At 52.1% G+C, this 23,447-nt stretch overlaps 2 protein-coding genes across 5 annotated transcripts in view; one reads left to right on the plus strand and one right to left on the minus strand.

Annotated features, from left to right (window-relative positions):
* APC2 (APC regulator of WNT signaling pathway 2) overlaps positions 1 to 22,839 on the plus strand; it is a 58,335-nt gene extending 35,496 nt beyond the window's left edge. For 2 of the 3 annotated variants that reach the window (XM_079960395.1, XM_079960396.1), the window contains exons 8-15: positions 297 to 383; positions 3,447 to 3,825; positions 5,824 to 5,919; positions 8,771 to 8,910; positions 10,353 to 10,430; positions 12,619 to 12,735; positions 14,711 to 14,925; positions 15,960 to 22,839. In XM_079960395.1, the coding sequence (XP_079816521.1) occupies positions 297 to 383; positions 3,447 to 3,825; positions 5,824 to 5,919; positions 8,771 to 8,910; positions 10,353 to 10,430; positions 12,619 to 12,735; positions 14,711 to 14,925; positions 15,960 to 21,498 (6,651 nt within the window). In that variant the 3' untranslated portion in view covers positions 21,499 to 22,839. Of the gene's footprint in view, positions 1 to 296; positions 384 to 3,446; positions 3,826 to 5,823; positions 5,920 to 8,195; positions 8,322 to 8,712; positions 8,911 to 10,352; positions 10,431 to 12,618; positions 12,736 to 14,710; positions 14,926 to 15,959 lie in introns of those variants that run through there. The other variant, XM_079960397.1, reaches the window with a different exon arrangement.
* The window catches only part of GAMT (guanidinoacetate N-methyltransferase), a 245,576-nt gene that overhangs the window by 130,841 nt on the left and 91,288 nt on the right, over positions 1 to 23,447 (minus strand). The gene's annotated exons all lie outside the window — the stretch shown is intronic.

Raw genomic sequence — 23,447 nt, forward strand, 5'->3', positions numbered from 1 at the left:
CATTTATTATTATTGATATTCTTTTAAAAATTATATTCTGTCTTCTGGGGAGGTCAAGGTGGCATATGTGGCTCCCCTTCTCTCTCTTTTGTTTTGGCTCAATACGACAGCCCTGTGAGGTAGGCGAGGCTGGTCCAAAACCATCCAGGATGCTGCATGGCTGAAGTGGAGATTTGAACCCTGGTCTCCTGGAGTCCCAGTCCCTCTGGGGATTTCTCTGCCAGCATGGTGAATCCTGGCAGATTTGGTTTAAGAAAAGAAAAGCTATTATTTTAAATATTTTTCTTTTCCCCCAGCTCTGCGGGAAACTCTCCGGCCTGGAAGAGGATGGGAGCCTTGAGATTCCAACGCACCCTGAAGATGGGAATCAGCAGGGCAACAAGGTAAGTTGGTTTTCCAGTGGTGCTTTGGTTCTCAAACGCGTAGCTGTCAACTTACAGATTTGAAAATAAGGGACCAGCAGCCTCGAAAATAAGGGATCAGCAGCCAAAATAAGGGATTTTCTGAACACAGGTAGGTTCGACTTCTGAGCCCCTCCGAGCCAAAGGCAGAAAGCCCAGCCAGCAGCCAAGCGAAGTCTCAAGCGGTGGTTCCCACAGCGCAGCAACCCGGCAAAGGGGATGCAGCAAGGAAAACCACCGTCCCCTCTCCGCTGGGAAGCGCTGAGCAAAGGCGAGCCCCCAGGCAACGCGGCTGATTTGATGGGCACAAGGCATGCAAGCTCCACCCCCCAGTCGTTCTCAGACTCCTTATTGGGTGAGCAACGCAGCCAAGCAACACAGTTGGAGCCTCCCTCCTCCCTGGCCGGCGGGGAGGGAGGGAGGGAGAGGAGCTGCTTCCTTTGAAACCCGGGAAATTTAAGGGACATCATCAATAAGGGACAGCAGCGGGACACGGCGCTGGGATAAGGGGCTTTCCCGCCAAATAAGGGACAGTTGACAGCCATGCTCAAACGCCTTCATTCTCCAACAACTTGGAACCCAAACACTGCAAACCCGGAAGTAAGCTGTATTGCAGCTTCATTGCTTCTTTTTGTTTCCTTATTTCTGTACTGTGTTCCAACATACTTACATCCTTTTCTTTATATAATATATTTCCTCCAATTTTTTCCTTTCCCATTTTGTGAAAATTTAATCTGCGCACATCCAAGTACAGTGGTACCTTGGTTCTCAAACTTAATCCATCCCGGAAGTCCGTTCTGAAACTGAGGTGCGCTTTCCCATAGAAAGTCATGCAAAATGGATTAATCCGTTCCAGACTTTTAAAAACAAAATAGCAGTTGAACATGATTTTTACTCTCTAACGAGACCGTTGATCCACAAAATGAAAGCAATAACCAATGGACTGTACTATAAAATAAATAAGACAGTATTGTAGATGATGAAAATTAAAATTATTATTTTTTCTTACTTGCTCTGATGATAGTCATTGTTTGGATGGGGGGCTTTTATCCATTTCTGCAGTCACAGAATCAATCAATCAATCAGCTGAACTCGCTTCCACACAAAAACAAACAAACCGAAAAAGCCTCAAAAACACAAAATAATAATAATTTATTATTTATACCCCGCCCATCTGGCTGGGCCTCCCCAGCCACTCTGGGCGGCTTCCATAGAAACCAAAAATACAGTAAAATATCACATGTTAAAAACTTCCCTGAACAGGGCTGCCTTAAGATGTCTTCTGAATGTCAGGTAGTTGTTTATCGCTTTGACATCTGCTGGAAGGGCGTTCCACAGGGCGGGCGCCACTACCGAGAAGACCCTCTGCCTGGTTCCCTGTAGCTTTGCTTCTCGCAATGAGGGAACCGCCAGAAGGCCCTCAGCGCTGTACCTCAGCGTCCAGGCAGAACGATGGGGGTGGAGATGCTCCTTCAGGTATACTGGACCGAGGCCGTTTAGGGCTTTAAAGGTCAGCACCAACACTTTGAATTGTGCTCGGAAATGTACTGGGAGCCAATGTAGGTCTTTCAAGACCGGTGTTATGTGGTCTCGGCGGCCGCCCCCAGTCATCAGTCTGGCTGCCACATTCTGGATTAGTTGTAGTTTCCGGGTCACCTTCAAAGGCAGCCCCACGTAGAGCACATTGCAGTAGTCCAAGCGGGAGATAACCAGAGCATGCACCACTCTGGCGAGACAGTCTGCAGGCAGGGAGGGTCTCATCCTGCGTACCAGATGGAGCTGGTAAACAGCTGCCCTGGACACAGATTTGATCTGTGCCTCCATGGACAGCTGTGAGTCCAAAATGACTCCCAGGCTGCGCACCTGGTCCTTCAGGGGCACAGTGACCCCATTCAGGACCAGGGCAGCCTCCACACCTGCCCGCCTCCTGTCCCCCAAAAACAGTCCTTCTGTCTTGTCAGGATTCAACCTCAATCTGTTAGCCGCCATCCATCCTCCAACCGCCTCCAGACACTCACACAGGAACTTCACCACCTTCACTGGTTCTGATTTAAAAGAGAGGTAGCAAAATAAATAGCAAAACCAAAAGCACTAAATACAGTGGTATCTTGGTTCTCGAACGTAATCTGTTTCGGAAGTCCGTTTGACTTGCGAAATGTTTGAAAACCTGAACACTTACGGTACTTCTGGGTTTTCGGTGTTTGGGAACCAAGGCGTTCAAGAACCAAGGTACCGCTGTATTACTTTGGGAACCATCTTTGCACTGATAATTTTTTTAAAAATCCCATTTGCTTTTAAACATTTTTCCTTTTTTTAAAAAAATAATTATTGTTTTTCCCCCCAAAAATAAAACAAACAAACATATAAACAAACAAACAAACATAAATCTCAACCGTATTTAAACCAAACTTTGTATCCTTGTTAAGTGACTTCCTTGTATCCCCCTGGTTGAATTTCAGTGTATAACATTTCAGCAGATTTCCGAAACCTAAATTCTTAAAAAATTAACTTAACCACTTAACATATTTATTTCTTTCCAATTCAGCATTAAACATAATAATTCATCACATTACATACCGTATTTTTCACTCTATAAGACGCACCAGACCACAAGACGCACCTAGTTTTTGGAGGAGGAAAACAAGAAGAAAAATATTCTGAATCTCAGAAGCCAGAACAGCAAGAGGGATCGCTGCGCAGTGAAAGCAGCAATCCCTCTTGCTGTTCTGGCTTCTGGGATAGCTGCGCAGCCTGCATTCGCTCCATAAGACGCACACACATTTCCCCTTACTTTTTAGGAAGGGAAAAGTGAGTTTTATAGAGCAAAAAATACGGTATCTAAATCCTAAGCCCATCTGGTATTTGCAAGCTGTTCCCATTAATTTAACTTAACATATTGAACCAAATAGTCTTTAAACATTTTTTCCGATTCATTCTCCATCGTTCCCCAATACTCTTTTACGCTTTTACAGCTTTGACATGAGCACCCCCTGGTGGCTACCTTTGAGACCTGCACCTGATTCTCCCTTTCTGCCTCTTTTGCAGGTGGAGGTGGTATTCTGGCTACTTTCCATGCTCACCACCCGGGACAAGGAGGACATGTCCCGAACCCTGCTAGCGATGTCCAGCTCCCAAGAAAGCTGTCTGGCCATGCGGAAGTCCGGCTGCCTGCCCCTCCTCGTCCAGATTCTCCATGACACGGACCGGGAACCGGGGGCCCCTGAGAGCCCCGGAAAGGACTGTCGCATGAGGGCCAACGCCGCCCTTCACAACATCGTCTTCTCACAGCCCGACGAAGGGCAAGCCAAGAAGGAGATGCGAGTCCTACACGTTTTGGAGCAGATTCGCTCCTACTCGGAGACCTGCTGGGACTGGCTGAAGGCTCACAGCAAGGAGGGAGCAAAGACCCCCGAGAGGGGAGCAGGTAAAACCACCTGGGTTTTACAAATCCCCTTCTCGCTCTCTAGGTAAAGGTCATTTTTACTAAGCCCAGCCAAGGGACGCGGGTGGCGCTGTGGGTTAAACCACAGAGCCTAGGACTTGCCGATCAGTAGGTCGGCAGTTCGAATCCCCGCAATGACGGGGTGAGCTCCCGTTGCTCGGTCCCTGCTCCTGCCCACCTAGCAGTTCGAAAGCACACCAGTGCAAGTAGATAAATAGGTCCTGCTCTGGTGGGAAGGTAAACGGCGTTTCCGTGCACTGCTCTGGCTCGCCAGAAGCGGCTTCGTCCTGCTGGCCACATGACCCGGAAGCTGTACGCTGGCTCCCTCAGCCTATAGAGTGAGATGAGCGCCACAACCCCAGAGTCAGTCACGACTGGACCTAATGGTCAGGGGTCCCTTTACCTTTACCTAAGTCCAGCCAAAGGCGACTACGGGGTTGCGGCGTTCATCTCGCTTTCAGGCCGTTTGTCTGCAGACAGTTTTCCGGGTCGTGCACTCAGCAGGACTAAACCGCTTCTGGCGCATGATGGAAACCAGAGCACATGGAAACGCTGTCTACCTTCCCGCTGGAGTAGTACCTATTTGTCTACTTGCGCCGGTGTGCTTTCAAACTGCTAGGTTGGCAGGAGCTGGAATCGAGCAATGGGAGCTCACTCAGTCGTCGCGCGGATTCGAACCACCGACCCTCCGATCGGCAAGCCCAAGAGGCTCAGTGGTTTAGACCACTGCGCCTATCAGAGGATGTTTGCCGGCCCGAGCTCTATAGCGCCACCACGGCAGCAGGCCAGAAAGGGTACTGCACAGAGGTTTCATAGAATCATAGAATCATAGAGTTGGATGAGACCACAAGGGCCATCGAGTCCAACCCCCTGCCAAGCAGGAAACACCATCAGAGCACTCCTGACATATGGTTGTCAAGCCTCTGCTTAAAGACCTCCAAAGAAGGAGACTCCACCACACGCCTTGGCAGCAAATTCCACTGTCAAACAGCTCTTACTGTCAGGAAGTTCTTCCTAATGTTTAGGTGGAATCTTCTTTCTTGTAGTTTGGAGCCATTGCTCCGTGTCCGCTTCTCTGGAGCAGCAGAAAACAACCTTTCTCCCTCCTCTATGTGACATCCTTTTATATACTTGAACATGGCTATCATATCACCCCTTAACCTCCTCTTCTCCAGGCTAAACATGCCCAGCTCCCTTAGCCGTTCCTCATAAGGCATCGTTTCCAGGCCTTTGACCATTTTGGTTGCCCTCCTCTGGACACGTTCCAGTTTGTCCGTGTCCTTCTTGAACTGTGGTGCCCAGAACTGGACACAGTACTCCAGGTTACATCCAAAGTCTGGCGGGGGGCTGAAGTTCCTGTGCAGATTGTATTTTTGCTCATAAAGATTTCGCCCCGGAGAGCTTCTGCTGGCCAGTGTTGGTGACATTGACTTGGCTGAGTGGCCGTTTGTCTCCGTAGAAAGCGGCTTCCTTTTAACAGCAAGGACTGGAATCTTACTTGATCTTTAGAGAGGATGTATCTTAGGGGGAGAGCATGTGCTTGGTGTGCAGTAGATTCAGGAGAGCCTCTGCCAGTCAGTGCTGAGCGACATGGCCTGACTGCACCACAGGTGATCCTTAGATTCCTTCGACTGAGTCTCAAGGCAGAGTCCACCGCTGAGAGAGGTTAATTTTTGTAAAGTTGCCCTTCTGAGCTCAACTATCTATAAATACATCTCATATACATTTTTTTTTAAAAAAAACACTTTTCTTGATTTTCCAATAAAAACAACCTGTCAACATATCCACAATTAAAAACAATAAACTAAATTTTTTAAACACAACCAAATTACAGTCCGAATTGTTAATTGTTAATTTTTCCAGGCCCCTCATAGTCTGGACCTCTGAAGAATATCTCCAATATCATCTTCCTGCCTCTTCTCGTTGTTTTCATATTTTCCGCATTTCTCAACGTTTTATCATATACATTTTTCTTGGCAGGGCCCGTCCCTATCGAGCTGCAAATCTGCCAAGCCACGTGTGCTATCATGAAACTCTCCTTCGACGAAGACTATCGCCGGGCGATGAACGAGTTAGGTAAGTGGAAATTAAGTTTCTATCGTTCTCCTTCCCTCCCACAAAATATGACGCCGTAGAATCCCTTGTCTGTGACTGTTGTTGTTGTTTAGTCGTTTAGTCGTGTCTGCCTCTTGGTGACCCCCTGGACCAGAGCACGCCAGGCCCTCCTGTCTTCCACTGCCTCCCGCAGTTTGGTCAAACTCATGCTGGTAGCTTCGAGAACACTGTCCCACCATCTCGTCCTCCATCGTCCCCTTCTCCTTGTGCCCTCCATCTTCCCCAACATCAGGGTCTTTTCCAGGGAGTCTTCTCTTCTCATGAGGGGGCCAAAGTCCTGGAGCCTCAGCTTCAGGATCTGTCCTTCCAGTGAGCACTCAGGGCTGATTTCCTTCCGAATGGAGAGGTTTGATCTTCTTGCAGTCCATGGGACTCTTAAGAGTCTCCTCCACCACCAGAATTCAAAAGCATCCATTCTTCGGCGATCAGCCTTCTTTATGGTCCAGCTCTCACTTCCATACATCACTACTGGGAAAACCAGAGCTTGAACTATACAGACCTTTGTTGGCAAGGTGATGTCTCTGCTTTTTAAGATGCTGTCTAGGTTTGCCATCGCCTTTCTCCCAAGGAGCAGTCGTCTTTTAATTTCGTGGCTGCTGTCACCATCTGCAGTGATCATGGAGCCCAAGAAAGTCAAATCTCTCACTGCCTCCATTTCTTCCCCTTCTATTTGCCAGGAGGTGATGGGATTAGTGGCCATGATCTTCGTTTTTTTGATGTTGAGCTTCAGACCATATTTTGCGCTCTCCTCTTTCACCCTCATTAAAAGGTTCTTTAATTCCTCCTCACTTTCTGCCATCAAGGTTGTGTCATCTGCATATCTGAGTTTGTGTCTGTGACTATCTAGCCATAATTACTTTCTGCATAAAATAAATAAAATGTGGCCAATATCTTCTCCGTCCTGCTTGTCTCTCATTCTCTGTCCCCTCTCCCTGCTTTTCTTGGATTCCTGCCTTGCCGGGGGTTGAGCTAGGTGCCCTTTGGGGTTCCCTTCACTCTACAATTCCACAGCTCTGTTCTTCTTCCTTTAAAAAAAAAAAAAAATATGCTTTTCAGGTTTAGACCTTTCGCTAATTTTACAATCATTCTACCATTTCCAACCTTGACTTCCTTCCCCCTCTTCCCACGCTGTTCCTTAAATTCATTCTTAATATCTTCTGCATATCCAAATTAACTTAATTTGCTCGTTTAGTCATCCAAATACATACTCTTATAAAACTGCGGATCATTACAATAACCCTGCCAATGTTCTTATCTGCTTACAATTTATCTGTAAATATTCAACAGAACATTTCCATTCTTTTAATTTTTTAAAAAAGTTTATCTTGATTTCTTATTCCTCCGGTTAGTTTCACGCATTTCCGCGTAGTCAAAAGCTAAGTTTCTGTATTTGTTCGTCCTTTGCTGGGACTTCTTTCCATTTTGGGGCGAGTAACATTCTTGCACGTTCGCAACCCGCATCATCCGCAACCCGCAGCGCCGCATCTGCGCATGCGCGGTTGTGATTTGGCGCTTCTGCACATGCGCGACTGCCGAAACCCGAAAGTAACCCGTTCCGGTACTTCCAGGTTTCGGCACGTCCGTAACCCAAGAAAAACACAACCTGAACCGTCTGTAACCCGAGGTATGACTGTATATTACTGAAATATACTCGGAGTCGAGAGTGGATTTCATGCTCTTTATTCAGCTCATAGTGGTGAGGAGGAATGGAAGTTCCCCCACAATATCTACTTTATATACATTATTTACACAATGGGCTGCATGTGATTGGCTAATTCCGGGATTCTCCTGTAGGCCAATCAGGTTGTGGATTCACTTCCACCTGGAGCTGGATTGGGTGTCTCCTGCAGACCAATCATACTGCTGCATTGTTCTAGGACCAGTCAGACTGCTGCATTTTGGATCCTGTTGTTCTAGGACCAATCAGACTGCTGCATTTTGGATCCTATTGCTCTAGGACCAATCAGACTGCTGCATTCTGAATCCTATTGTTCTAGGACCAATCAGACTGCTGCATTGTTCTAGGACCAATCAGACTGCTGCATTCTGAATCCTATTGTTCTAGGACCAATCAGACTGCTGCATTTTGGATCCTATTGTTCTAGGACCAATCAGACTGCTGCATTCTGGATCCTATTGTTCTAGGACCAATCAGACTGCTGCATTCTGGATCCTATTGTTCTAGGACCAATCATACTGCTGCATTCTGAATCCTATTGTTCTAGGACCAATCAGACTGCTGCATTCTGAATCCTATTGTTCTAGGACCAATCAGACTGCTGCATTTTGGATCCTATTCAACCCAGTACATAACAGTGACAAAATGGAAAACAAATAAAAATGACATTAAAAGAGAGAGAAAGGTAAAGGTAAAGGTAAAGGTACCCCTGCCCGTACGGGCCAGTCTTGACAGACTCTAGGGTTGTGCGCCCATCTCACTTAAGAGGCCAGGGGCCAGCGCTGTCCGGAGACACTTCCGGGTCACGTGGCCAGCGTGACATCGCTGCTCTGGCCAGAGCCAGAGCCGCACACGGAAACGCCGTTTACCTTCCCGCCGGTAAGCGGTCCCTATTTATCTACTTGCACCCGGAGGTGCTTTCGAACTGCTAGGTTGGCAGGCGCTGGGACCGAGCAGCGGGAGCGCACCCCGCCGCAGGGATTCGAACCGCCGACCTTTCGATCGGCAAGTCCTAGGCGCTGAGGCTTTAACCAAAATGGAAAACAAATAAAAATGACATTAAAAGAGAGAGAAAGAGATGCTCTTAAATAAGTCTGGGGTCAAACACAGACGCCTCCCTTTTCTTCTTCCCAGGCGGTCTGCAGGCTGTTGCCGAACTCCTCCAAGTAGACTACGAAATGCACCAAATGACCAGTGATCCCCTCAATCTGGCATTGCGGCGTTACACCGGCATGGCTCTGACGAACCTCACGTTTGGGGACGTTGTAAACAAGGTACTGTGGGGGGGGGGAATGGACTTGGGCGGATAAGAAAGCTGAGGGTTCTCCGTTTGCAGAGATTTTGGCATCGCTCGGCCCACGGAAACGTCTGAGGCTCAAAAGCACCAAAAGAAAGTACCGTATTTTTCGCTCTATAAGACGCACCAGACCACAAGACGCACCTAGTTTTTGGAGGAGGAAAACAAGAAAAAAAATATTCTGAATCTCAGAAGCCAGAACAGCAAGAGGGATCGCTGCGCAGCGAAAGCAGCAATCCCTCATGCTGTTCTGGCTTCTGGGATAGCTGCGCAGCCTGCATTCGCTCCATAAGACGCACACACATTACCCCTTACTTTTTAGGAGGGGAAAAGTGAGTCTTATAGAGCAAAAAATACGGGTAACATGCGGGAAAAAGTCCAGGCGCCTGCAATCGGTTCAGGGGAAAGGCTGAGTGCAAGCGAAGCATCTATAGGGGTTCCGTGGGGCAGTGCTGGAGTTGTAGGTCCCTATCAGACTTTGAAAAGCTGCCATCATCATAATGTATTCTTCAAACCCTGTCCATCTGCCTGGTCCTCCCCAGCCACTCTGGGTGGCTCCCCAAAGAATATTAAAAACACGATAAAATGCCAAACATTAAAAGCTTCCCTAAACAGGGCAACCTTCAGATGTCTTCTAAAAGTCAGATTCCTTGACATCTGACGGGAGGGTGTTCCACAGGGCGGGCACCACCACCGAGAAGGCTCTGTGCCTGGTTCCCTGTCACCTCGCTTCTCGCAGGGAGGGAACCGCCAGAAGGCTCTTGGACCTGGACCTCAGTGTCTGGGCTGAACGATGGGGGTTCAGGGATACTGGACCAAGGCCGTTTAGGGCTTTCAAGGTCAACACCAACCCTGTGAATTGTGCTCGGAAACGTCCTGGGAGCCAACATAGATCTTTCAGGACCGGTGTTATGTGGTCTCAGCGGCCGCTCCCAGTCCCCAGTCTGGCTGCCGCATTCTGGATTAGTTGCAGTTTCTGGGTCACCTTCAAAGGGAGCCCCACGGAGGGCGCATGGCAGTAGTCCAAGTGGGAGATAACCAGAGCAGGCACCACTCTGGCCAGACATTCTGCGGGCAGGGAGGGTGTCAGCCAGCGTACCAGATGAACCGTCACTGTTTTGAATTTATTATTTTCTGCCGTCGGTCCAGCAAACCACTGAACATTGCTTTCTTATATGGTGGGGTAGAGGAGCACAGGGGATGAGTTTGTGGAAGCAAAGGAGACCCCCCCCAAAAAATGCTGGGGAGCCACCAGTCCAGTGTTTATAGGCGCATTGCGCTTTGGAGGTGAAATGCAGAAATGAGGAGCATTTGAAGGCAAAGGGGTGAGCTGGTTTTGATGGGAGACCACAGCAGTTTCTCAGATGATGACCCTTCTCCCCACCTCTTCTCCCTCGTTTCTCATTTTGCCCCACTCAGGCAACGTTGTGCTCCCGCCAGAGATGTATGCAGGCCATTGTTGCGCAGTTGGCGTCTGAAAGTGAAGAGCTCCACCAGGTAAGGATAGCTCAAAGGCAAGGGGGGGGTGATCTGCATCTGTCCACAGCAAGCTTCCCTAGCCGATTTTCACACAGTTCTGTGCAGATTTCCACAGCAGACTTCCACATACTTTCACAAAAGGCTTCCACACTTCCACACACTTCCGCAAAAGACTTCCACACTTCCACAGACTTTTACACTTCTGCAGAAGACTTCCACACACTTTCACAAAAGGCTTCCACACTTCCACACACTTCTGCAAAAGACTTCCACACTTCCACAGACTTTTACACTTCTGCAGAAGACTTCCACACACTTTGGCAGAAGACTTCTACACTTCCGAAGCAGACTTATGCAGAAGACTTCCACACACTTTCACAAAGACTTCCACACTTCCACAGATTTCAGCAGCAGACTTCCACACTTCCACAGAAGACTTCCACACACTTCCTCAAAAGACTTCCACACCTCCTCAGACTTTGGCAGAAGACTTCCACACACTTTCACACAAGACTTCCACACTTCCACAGACTTCCACAGCAGACTTCCACACACTTCTGCAAAAGACTTCCACACACATCCGCAAAAGACTTCCACATACTTCCACACACTTCTGCAGCAGACTTCCACACACTTCCACACTTCCACAGACTTTGACGCTTCTGCAGAAGATTTCCACATACTTCCACACACTTTGGCAGAAGACTTCCACACACTTTCACAAAAGACTTCCACACTTCCGTAGAAGACTTCCGCAAGAGACTTCCACACACTTCCGCAAAAGACTTCCATATACTTCCACACACTTCTGCAGCAGACTGCCACATTTCCGTAGAAAACTTCCACACTTCTGCAGAAGACTTCACACACTATCACAAAAGACTTCCACACTTCCGCAGAAGACTTCTTCAGCAGACTTCCACACACTTCTGAGCAGACTTCCACATTTCCGTAGAAGACTTCCACACTTGTGCAGACTTTGACACTTCTGCAGAAGACTTCCACACGCTTTCAGAAAAGACTTCCACACTTCCGCAGAAGACTTCTTCAGCAGACTTCCACACACTTTAGCAGAAGATTTCCACACTTCCACAGCAGACTTCCACACACTTTCACAAAAGACTTCCACACTTCCTCAGACTTCGGAAGACTTCCACACTTCTGCAGAAGACCTCCACATACTTCCACACACTTTGGCAGAAGACTTACACACTTCTGCAGCAGACTTCCACACACTTCCTCACCAAGCTGGCACCCCTCTCCCGATGTGTTGGGCTGATGTGCAGGGTTGTCACAATGAGGAACGAGTGTATCCGTCCATTTCACTTCCTCTCCATTTTGTCCCCTCCCCCCTCTACTCATCTTCAGTTAAGTTCTCCACATTCCCACATTGATTTGTGTGTGTGTGTGTGTGTGTGTGTGTATATATATATATATATATATATATATATATATATGGGGGGACAACAGACATTTGTAGGCATTCTAGCATATATTTTCCCTGATTTATATTATTTATTTATCCCATAAGATTTCTATGTCGCCCAGATGCAAAGGCAAAATGACGACACAAAGAATAAAGCGCTGAAATTATCAGGAAAAAAAACAAAACAGCTGAAAACCACCACTGAAAACCTTTTTTAAAAAACAAAACAAAACGGTAACCTAAAACCCAGATTAAAACACATTCTATACACCTGGATAGGCTTCTCCGAACGGAGATGTTTTTAGCAGGCGCCAAAAAGAGCACAGAGAAGCTGGTGTCAAGTGGCAGGAAGTTCCAAAGTTTTATCCTGGATCAGCAAATCCCTCTGAGTTTAGCCAAGTCACACGCACACACACCGCAGCCTTCTAAAGCCGCTGGCTACCGTCATTTGAACTCAGTGCCCTTCCAAGATCAGTAATCCACAGAGCCAGTGTGGTGTAGAGGTTGAGAGCGGTAGTCTCGTAATCTGGGGAACCGGGTTCGATTCCCCGCTCCTCCACATGCAGCTGCTGGGTGACCTTGGGCCAGTCACACTTCTCTGAAGTCTCTCAGCCCCACTCACCTCACAGAGTGTTTCTTGTGGGGGAGGAAGGGAAAGGAGAATGTGAGCCGCTTTGAGACTCCTGAAGGGGAGTGAAAGGCAGGATATCAAATCCAAACTCCTCCTCCTCCTCCTCCTCCTCCTCTTCTTCTTCTTCTTCTCCTTCTTCCTTTTCTCAGGTGGTCTCGAGCATCCTCCGAAACCTATCCTGGCGGGCCGACATGAACAGCAAGAAGGTGTTGAGGGAAGTTGGCAGTGTCACAAGTCTGATGCAGTGCGCCCTGCGGGCCAACAAGGTGAGCCGGGAAGCAGCTAATAAGAAGAAGAATTGATTATTTATACCCCGCCCATCTGGCTGGGTTCCCCCAGCCACTCTGGGCGGCTTCCAACAGGATATTAAAAACACAATAAAACATCATACATTAAAAACTTCCCTAAACAGGGCTGCCTTCAGATGTCTTCTAAAAGTCAGATAGTTGCTTATTTCCTTGACATCTGAAGGGAGGGTGCCACCACCGAGAAGGCCCTCCGCCTGGTTCCCTGTAACCTCACTTCTCATAGGGAGGGAACCGCCAGAAGGCCCTCGGAGATGGACCCCGGTGTCCGGGGTGGAGATGCCTCTTCAAGTATACTGGGCCTTTTAGGGCTTTCAAGGTCAGCACCAATACTTTGAATTGTGCTCAGAAACGTCCTGGGAGCCAATGTAGGTCTTTCAGGACTGGTATTATGTGGTCTCAGCGGTTCGTTGCTTGCCAACAGTGGAATCTTGTTGGGGCAAATGCGGCAATGGCCTTCGGCTCTCTCGGACAACCTGCAGCCAATCGGAAGCTGCGAGTTGGTTTCCGAACGTTTTGGAAGACGAACGGACTTCCAGAATGGATTCCCTCTGTCTTCCGAGGTTACTACTGTACTGCACTTCCTCCGACGGTCTCAGGGTGGTTCACAGCTCCCGTGAACCTCTGGGAGAGAAGCCCACGGTTGATTTAAAGCGGTCTCATAGTGCTCCGTGGGTGGCGCTGTGGGTTAAACCACAGAGCCTAGGACTTGCCAATCAGAAGGTCGGCGGTTCGAATCCCCGCGACAGAGTGAGCTCCCGTTGCTCGGTCCCTGCTCCTGCCAACCTAGCAGTTTGAAAGCACATCAAAGTGCAAGTAGATAAATAGGTACCGCTCCGGTGGGAAGGTAAACAGCATTTCCGTGCGCTGCTCTGGTTCGCCAGAAGCGGCTTAGTCCTGCTGGTCACATGACCCGGAAGCTGTACACCGGCTCCCTCGGCCAGTAAAGCGAGATGAGCGCCGCAACCCCAGAGTCAGCCACGACTGGACCAAACGGTCAGGGATCCCTTGACCTTTACCATAGTGGTCCAAACGCCTGGGGCAAACATGTAACAAGGATTCGAAACCTTCTTAGAAGACTGGTGTAAACATTTGAACTATCTAAAAAGCAATTGTAATAAACAGATTAGGCTAGTAGGACTGCAAGAAGTTCTGTAAGAAGTATTATGTGAAATATCGCAAGGAAGATTAGGAAGAGAATTATTAGTTAATGATAATTAAAAGGACAGTGGTACCTCTGGTTGCGAACAGGATCCATTCCGGAGCCCCATTCGCAACATGTCTGCGCAGCTCGCGATTCGCCACTTCTGCGCATGCGCGTGACGTCATTTTGAGTGTCTGCGCATGCGCGAGCGGCAAAACCCAGAAGTAACCCGTTCCGTTACTTCCGGGTCGCCGCGGGACGTATCCTGAAAGAACATAACCTGAACCGAACGTAACAAGACTGAAATAGAGAAATTAAGCAATGCAGAATAAGTGATAAAGAATGGAAAATCTTCAGAGGTTGTTGATGGAAGTCCAAAATATTGTATAAGATAATAATTTATGTTAAATGATTGTTGGAAATGACATGTTAAAAAAATCAATAAAAATGTGTAAAATAAAAAAAAAGAATTAAAAGGCACAAAAGAATAATAATACAGTGGTACCTCGAGTTAAGTACTTAATTCGTTCCAGAGGTCCGTTCTTAACCTGAAACTGTTCTTAACCTGAAGCACCACTTTAGCTAATGGGGCCTCCTGCTGCCGCCGGAGCACGATTTCTGTTCTCATCCTGAAGCAAAGTTCTTAACCTGAAGCACTATTTCTGGGTTAGCGGAGTCTGTAACTGAAGCTTATGTAACCTGAAGCGTATGTAACCCGAGGTACCACTGTAATAAAAACGCCAGGGGCGAACACGGCCTCATTGCCTCTGTCTCTCTGCTGTTCTGTGCTAGGAATCGACCTTAAAAAGTATCCTTAGTGCCCTGTGGAATCTTTCGGCTCACAGTACGGAAAACAAAGCTGCCATCTGTCTGGTGGATGGGGCCCTGGGCTTCCTAGTCAGCACCCTCACCTATAAATGCCAAAGCAACTCGCTGGCCATCATTGAGAGTGGAGGAGGAATCCTGAGGAATGTATCCAGCCTTGTGGCTACCAAGGAAGATTACAGGTCAGTGACTCTCTCCCTCTGTTTCTCGGCCGCCACTGGGTGCATCTCCCTCCCTCCGACTTCTGAAATGTTCAAAAACCAAGGCGCGGCTTCTGATTGGTGCAGGCACCCCGGAAGCAATAGCCGACAGCAGCATCGGATGTTCGGCTTCCGAAAAACGTTCGAAAACAAGAACACTCACTTCCAGGTTTGGGACACAAGGTGTTTGAGTACAGTGGTACCTTGGTTCTCAAACGCCGAAAACCTGGAAGTGGACATTTTTCGGAAGCCGAACGTCCGATGCAACTGTTGGCTATTGTTTCCAGGGCGCCTTCACCAATCAGAAGCTGTGCTTCTGTGCAGCAAAGAAAAAAGTTTGATTTTAATTTTTATCATCTACAATGCTGTCTTGTTTATTTTATAGTGCAGTACATTGTACAGCGGGTGGCGCTGTGGGATAAACCACAGAGCCTAGGACTTGCCGATCAGAAGGTCGGCGGTTCGAATCCCCGCAATGATGGGGTGAGCTCCCGTTGCTCGGTCCCAGTTCCTGCCAACCTAGCAGTTCGAAAGCACGTCAAAGTGCAAGTAGATAAATAGGTATCGCTCCAGCGGGAAGGTAAACGGCGTTTCCGTGCGCTGCTCTGGTTCCCCAGAAGCAGCTTAGTCCTGCAGGCTACATGACCCGGAAGCTGTACACCGGCTCCCTCAGCCAATAAAGCGAGATGAGCGCCGCAACCCCAGAGTCGGCCACGACTGGACCTAATGGTCAGGGGTCCCTTGACCTTTACCTTTACATTGTTTATCGCTTTCATTTTATGGTCTCGTTAGAGAGCAAAATTCACGTTAAATTGCTGTTTTAGGGGTTGTTTTTAAAAGTCCGGAACGGATTAATCCGTTTTGCATTGCTTTCTATGGGAAAGTGGGCCTTGGTTTTGGAACGCTTTGGTTTTGGAACGGATTAAGTTTGAGAACCAAGGTACCACTGTTCAGCAAACGCAGGTCCATGCCGCTGTTGTTGTTTTTAATTTATTCCCCACCCGACTGTCTTCCAGGCAAGTCCTGAGAGACCACAGCTGCCTGCAGACCCTTTTGCAGCACCTCAAGTCGCACAGCCTGACCATCGTTAGCAATGCCTGCGGGACCCTCTGGAACCTCTCGGCCCGCAGCCCTAAAGACCAGGAGCTCCTGTGGGACCTGGGCGCCGTCAGCATGCTGCGAAACCTCGTGCACTCCAAGCACAAGATGATCGCCATGGGCAGCGCAGCGGCCTTGCGGAACCTCCTGGCCAACCGCCCCCCGAAATACAAAGACGCCGTGGTCATCTCGCCGGGGTCCTGTATGCCATCGCTTTATATGAGGAAGCAGAAGGCGCTGGAGGCCGAACTGGACACCAAACACCTGGCCGAGGCCTTAGATAGCCTGGAGAAGCAGACGTTGAAGACACAGAACTCCAAAAAGCCCATAAGGCACATGGAGAGTTTGGTGAAAGACTACGCCTCCGATTCGGGGTGCTTTGATGACGACGAGGGCCCCAACGCCTCTGAAACTGGGAACGCCTCTGTTCTCTCCATGTTCCTGAACTCCTCCTTCCTCCGAGGGCAGGCGTTGCCGCGAGCCAGCGCCCCGCGGAGGTGCCCTGAGCCCGAGAAGGATGGGAGCCAACCGGCGGAAGCCGCCCAGGTCGCCCCTTCGCTGCTCCGCCCGGACGAGGACGTCTCCGCGGCGGCCGAGAAGCTGGCCAATAAAATCTCCACCGCCGTGGCCAAGATCGACAAGCTGGTGGAGGACATCTCCATCCTGCACACATCGTCGGACGACAGCTTCAGCCTCAGCTCCGAGGACCACTGCTTGGATTGGCAGCTGGGGCTGGAGGAGGTGCCCGAGGTCCGCGCCCAGTCGTGCTCGCCGTGCCGGCTGTCGGATGCCAGCGGCTTTGCCAAGCGGGAAGGCCTGTGCCGCGCCCACACCCTCCTGCGGCTGAAGACGGCCTACACCAGCCTCTCCAACGACAGCCTCAACAGCGGGAGCACCAGCGACGGTTACTGCACCAAGGAGCACATGAAGCCGTGCACCGGAACATCCTTCTTGGATTTTAAAGATGAACTGCATCGCTACCAGAAGCGGCCCAGCCGCCTGGACCTGAAAAACATCTTGAGCAACAGGCCAGAGAAGGCGGAGGTGCTGGGAAAGAAACGTCACGGGACAGGAGAGGCGGCAGAAAAGCCGGAAAACTCTTGGAAGCTCCCGAAAGCTGACTCCGCGGTTGCCGAGAAGGAGCCAGAACCCCAGACGAAAGTTTTGAGCAATGAGCTAAACGCAGACCCCAAAGTCCACACGATTAAGCTCTCGCCGTCCTACCAACATGTCCCCCTGGTGGAGAGCATTGGGGACGGTAGTTCAGCGCCCGAAACGGCCGGGCCGCAAGGAGCTGGTCCCTTCTACCCCAGCTTGTCGCTGAAGTCGATCGAAAACCTGAGCAAGATTCCCGAGAAGCTTCCCGCTCGGCCCCCGGCCCCCGCGGGGCAAGAACAGCTGCAGAAGTACTCGGTGGAAGACACGCCGATCTGCTTCTCTCGTTGCAGCTCGTTGTCTTCGCTTTCCTCGGCCGACAACGTCCTGGACGGGCAGAGCCACAGCGAGAACGAGACGGACAGCGACTCCTCGCTGGAGATCATCGAGGTGGAAGAAGTGGCTGAGATGGAGGAGGCGCGGAAGGGAGGGCAAGTGGAGGCTGTCCCGGCGGCCTCGCAGCCCATCGCCATCCCTTTCCCCAAGAAGGAGAAGGTCTTCCTCCGCGGAGCTTCGCCCTGCCGACCGGAGGACTTGACGCCGTCTAGCTCCTCGGAGAACTACATACAGGAGACGCCGCTGGTGATGAGCCGCTGCAGCTCAGTCAGTTCGCTGGGCAGCTTCGAGAGTCCGTCCATCGCCAGTTCCATCCAAAGCGAGCCCTGCAGCGAGATGATCAGTGGCACCATCAGTCCCAGCGAGCTGCCAGATAGTCCCGGGCAGACCATGCCGCCCAGCCGCAGCAAAACACCCCTGTTCGAGCTCAGCGGTCAGCCGGAGAAGGAGGCGAGCCAGTTCAACATCCAGTGGGAGAACAACGTCAAGAAGTTCATGGAGATCACGGACTTCAAGGAGCGGTTCCAGGTGCCCCAAGACCTCGACTCCATGGTCTACTTCACCGTGGAGAAGCCCAACGAGAACTTCTCCTGTGCCTCCAGTTTGAGCGCTCTTCCTCTCCACGAGCACTACGTCCAGAAGGATGTGGAGTTGAAGCTGATGCCCCCTTTCCCCGAAAGGAGCGGCGGCCTGGGATTTGTGGCGCACGAGGAAGAGAGGGCCGCCGAGAGCCAGAGGAAACCAGAGCGCCTGGAGTTGACCTCCGACGAAGACATCGAGATCTTGAAGGAGTGCATCAATTCCGCCATGCCGTCGCGCTTCCGGAAAGTGCGGACGTCTCTCGTCTCCGGGGTTCCAGGCCAGGTTCTGAACCCTCAAACCAAGAAGCCAGTGCATGTCCCAGTTTATATGCTGGTCCCCGCCAGTTCTCACCTGGGTCTCCCCAAGCACAGGCGTTCGGTGGCCGCCACGAGGCCCAGCAAAGACTACATCGGCGATGAGGATTCCTTCACCGACTCGGCTGAAGGGACTCCGGTCAACTTCTCTAGCGCGGCTTCCCTGAGTGACGAGACGCTCCAGTACCCAACGAAGGAGGAGGCGGACTTGAGGCGGTGCTCCGGGAGGAGGAGGGAAGCTCTGGGCCCACGTGGATTAGGCCTCAAGATGGAGGCGGCCCAGGGTGAGGTGGGAGGCTTCCGGGCCGGAAGGATAACCTCCAGCCATTCCACGCCAACCCGGGTGGCGTCCGCGTACAAGCACAACACGGGCTCGAGCCACACCAGCCCGCTCCGCACAGGCCGGGCCCAGTCGGCTGAGTCCAAGCGAGGACACGTCCCCCTCAGAAACCTGGAGTTGACGCTCGTGAGGCAGGGCAGCCTGCGGGCCAGCTCGGAAGGCAGCCGTTCCAGGAAAGACACCCCTCAGGAGAATGGCAGCAGCGACATGGTCTTCCAGTCGCTCTGCCACACCACACCGACCGAAGAGGCTGTCTATTGCTTCTACGAGAACGACTCAGACGACTTGGCGGAACTCGGGGTGAGACGTTCGCCCAGGAGGAAGGCCGGAGCGCCTGGCAAAAGCCAAAGAAAGGAAGCTTGGGTCAAGAAAGAGGCCGAGTTTGCTTCCAGGCAGCCGCCGCCGAAAACCAAGATGGCTGCCAAGCTGCGCAGCAACCTCATTGCGGACGAGACACCCCCATGCTATTCCCTCAGCTCCTCCCTGAGTTCCCTGAGTGACGTGGAGCTGTGCCACGCAGAAGGGAGGGGGCAGCTGTACGGCCGAGCCAAGCTGGCCTTGAGCCGGCGGCAGGAGATGCGGGCAGCACTGTCCAAGCGGAGGGGCAGCTCAGGGAGCTCCCTCAGCTGTGACTCAGACGACAACCTGCTACCCAAGGGGGTCGGGTCGGCCACAGCCAAGAGGAGGAGGCACTCGGGGAAAAGGAAGCAGGGCGAGAAGGAGAGGAAGGGGAGGAAGGCCAACGAGTGGAAGCCAGAGGCTACGCCGGACGAAGCCGCCTCTGAAAGGGGCTCAGACCTGGACAGTGTCGACTGGAAAGCAATCCAGGAAGGGGCCAACTCAATTGTCACCTGGCTGCACCAGGCGGCCTCCTCCTTTGCCTGTGACCCGTCCTCGGAATCAGACTCCATTCTCTCTTTCATGTCCGGCCTCTCGGCGGGATCCACGCTGCAGCTGTCTCTGGAGAGGAAGGAGAAGAAGGCAGGCAGAAAGGTCCCCGGCCGTCATGTGGAGAAGAAAGACCTTCCAAGGGCCTTCCAGGATGGCAAGAAGGTCGCCACAGGAGGTGCCAGGGCCCAGAACAGTCGGGCGGAGAAGAACGTTCAGCAGAAGCCGCTCACCAACTTGCCGGTGGTCTTCCGAGGCCGGACGGTGATCTACATGCCAAACGTGGCGAAGGACTCGCCGGCACAGAGCCCCAGAGCCGCCCCGAAGAAGGCAGGACCCCCAGCGAAGCAGGAAGCGCCTGTGAAGAACCTCAGCCTGAACCAGCAGAGATCTCGGAGCCTCCACAGGCCAGGGAAGATCTCGGAGATGGTGGACCTCACCTTGCCGAAACGCAGCGCGACTCCGCCGGCCCGGATGACGAAAGCCCCTTCCTCGGGGTCGTCCCGGACGTCCACGCCATCTCAGCCCAACCAGAAGAAGCTGACGTCCCCTTCGCAGCCGCCCGGCCGGCAGATACCGACTCGGGAAGCTGGGAAGGCAAACGGGAACGCCACATCTCCCGGCCAGAACCCCAAGCCGGTGCAGAAGTCTCCCGTGCCCAAACAACACAAGACCCAGAAATCTCCCGTCCGTATCCCCTTCATGCAGAAGCCGGTGAAGAAAACGCTGCCGGCCAGGAGTGCCATGCCTACCTTGGAGGAGCAGGTGGGGAGAGGCAGAGGGACAAGGCCCCAGACTGGCGGGAAGCCCGCCCTGCAAAGCAGCCACCTCAACCTGGTCCGCATGTCCTCAGCGAGGTCCGCCGCCAGCGAGTCGGACCGCTCCGGCTTCCTGAGGCAGCTGACCTTCATCAAGGAGTCGTCTGGCCTGCTCATGAGACACCGGGCCGAGCTTTCGTCACCGCAGCCAAACTCGATGCTCTCCCCGGCTGCTTCGCCTCGGAGAGGCCGCCCCGGCCTGCCGCCTGTCTTCCTCTGCTCCTCCCGGTGCGACGAGCTCAAGGCGGACAAGGCCTCGGGGCTGATGCAGCGGCCCATCGTCTCGCGGGGGCCTCTGTCGAGCCACGGGGTCCCGGCGGGCATGAGGCCTCCCAGGAGGACCAGCTCAGAAAGCCCCTGCAGGCTCCCGGTCAAAAAGGGCAACGTCCCGCCGGAGCCGTTCAAACGGTACTCGTCATCGCCTCAGATCAACGTTGTCAAGAGGACGGGCAGCCCGGCCGCTCCCGGTTGCCAAGAGCCCACGAAGAACAAGAGCGACGAGGGGCCCAAACTCCCCATGGTGCCTCCTCTGGGAGTGCCGGAAAAGCAGGCCGAAGAGGCACAGCAAGCGATAGTGAGGGGGACGTGGAAGCGCATCCGAGATGAGGACATTCCACACATCCTGAAGACCACCCTCCCTCCCACAGCCCTGCCGCTGGTCAGCACCTTGGAGGAGGAAGAGGCCCCCCAGGCCCTGCGGAAGACCAGCGACGCCGTCGTGCAGACGGAAGACTTCTCCGCCGTCAAAACCAACTCCAGCACCTCTCCGACAATGGAGAACAAGGCTGCGCTCCTCGCGTTCTCAGAAGCGGGAGACGCAGGCGGTCCCAATCCAGGCAAGGCCCCCGCGGCGGTGCCCATCTCCTTCATACACGAAGCGCCCGTCAGTTCCCTCGGGAACTTCCCCCCAAGCAGGCATAGCTCCCCGAGCCGGGCTGCCCGGGTGACCCCGTTCAACTACACGCCCAGCCCCATGGCGGAGCCCGCGGACAACGACAAACAGATCCAAAAAGTGCAGGTCTGAGCAGACACCGGGCGTAGCCATCGCACATCTGTACGAACACAGAAGCTTGTCTCCGTTTGCTTATCTTTCGTTCGTTTTCTTTTCAATTAAAAGGAAGACTTTGTCACCGCCTGCTAACTCCCCACCTTGCTTCTTAGCAAAGCGAGGAGGGATCTGGGAGCTTGTGATTCCATATTGACACAGGGCTGGGGGAGCTGTTTCTTGGGCCGATCGCTGGGGAGAGATTCCTTTCATGCCCACCGAATCCTTCCTCCCTTTCGAAACGGCTTCTCGGACTTCTTAACGCACCAAGAGATGCCCAAAGCCCACCTCATGCTTCGGGGTCAACGTGGCTGTCGGTGGTGGTACTACGAGGTGGATCGGGGCCCAGCCACCCAATCTGTGGGGATGAGGGAGAGCGATTCTCCCCCACCGTCGGGGGGAAAAACTTCGCCCCGTTGAGAATTAAATATGGTGTTCTCCCGCAAGAAAACACCCTTCCTGCTTGGATTATGAGACCGGGGTCATCTTTCGGAAGAATACCACACCGTTCCCTCACGAGCACCCCTTGCCGAATTCGTATCCCGGCCTTATACAGACACGCTCCGTTTTGAACACTTCCGATCGCCCTTCGCAAGCAACGTGGTCAAGAAGCGCTTCTGGCTTGGCTTACACAGAAGACTCCTTACGCCGGTGACTTTTTCTTGGGCGGATGGATACCATCGTCACACAGATTAGTCCTTCTTTGCCCGTTCCACTGTTCCACCAAGCCACCTTGGGGGCGGTGTCTCCTCCTGCCCTCCTCTGCGTTCCTGGAAACCACAGACACAAACTTTAAGAATCAGATGGGAGGCATATAAATAATAAAATTATTATTATTATTATTATTATTATTGGCCAGGGATGTTGCCTGGACCACATCTCCCATCATCCCTGATAGCTGGGGTGGCAGGGGCGATGGGAGCTGGGCTCCAGCGACGTCTGATGCATCACAGACCTTGTAGCATTGGAAAGGGACCCGAAGAGACATCTAGACTAACCCCCCCCCCCCCGCAATGCAAGAATCGCCGCTCCCCCCTGCTGTGTGGGACACCCGTCGCGAGTGAACTCGCCCTGAATGGGACAGGCCAAATCCTATGCCGGGGAGACAAAGCGAAGGGGGTTAGGGGACAGAGAGAGCCTTAACCTCAACTCTCGGTTGCATGTATTAGGCCGCGATCCTGCGCACCTGCTTACCTGGAGGTGAGCATCCATTGGACTCAGTGGGGCTTACGTCCGAGTCGCCCTGTCTAGGACTCCACTTTTAGTCTCCTGTGTTATGGGCACTAATACCGATTGAATTAAAAACGAAAAAACGAGAGAGTTTATTTTGTTTATTTGGGGTGGGGGAGATGTTTAAGCAAGGGGAGGGGAGAAAGGATAAGGGGTGGGTGGGTGACGAATTTTTACGTGGCAGAGTGAGGGGTGGGGTGGGGTGGAAATAAGCTCCAAGGTCGAAAAGTGGCCCCCTCTAGTTCTCCCTACCTGGCCCTTCCATGCCCCCCCTGGCTACATCTCATCAGCCACGCCCCTTTCCTCCAGGCCACACCCCTTTCCTCCAGTCATGGCCACTTCTTCCAGGCCACTCCCCTTTTGTCTAAGCCACTCCCCTTTCCACCAGGCCACTCCCCCTTTCCTCCAGGCCATGCCCCTTTACTTGTCGCTCCCACTTCTTCCAGGTCACGCCCCTTTCCTCCAGGCCACTCCCCCTGTCCTCCAGGCCACTCCCCTGTCCTCCAGGCCACTCCCCCGTCCTCCAGGCCACTCCCCCCTCATCAGCCCAGCTCAGCTCAGAGGTAGAGCGTGCGCTCTGGCTGCAAAAGTTCCCTGGTGCAATATTTGCTATCTCCAGGTAGGGAGAGAGCAAAACCCCAGCTGCTGCCAGCCAGTGTGAGTAACACTGATCAAGTTGGGTGGGTGTGTGGCTTAGA

The sequence above is a fragment of the Podarcis cretensis genome (genome assembly GCF_951804945.1).
Source record: "Podarcis cretensis genome assembly, chromosome: 18".
In the NCBI taxonomy this organism is placed as follows: Eukaryota; Metazoa; Chordata; class Lepidosauria; order Squamata; family Lacertidae; genus Podarcis; species Podarcis cretensis.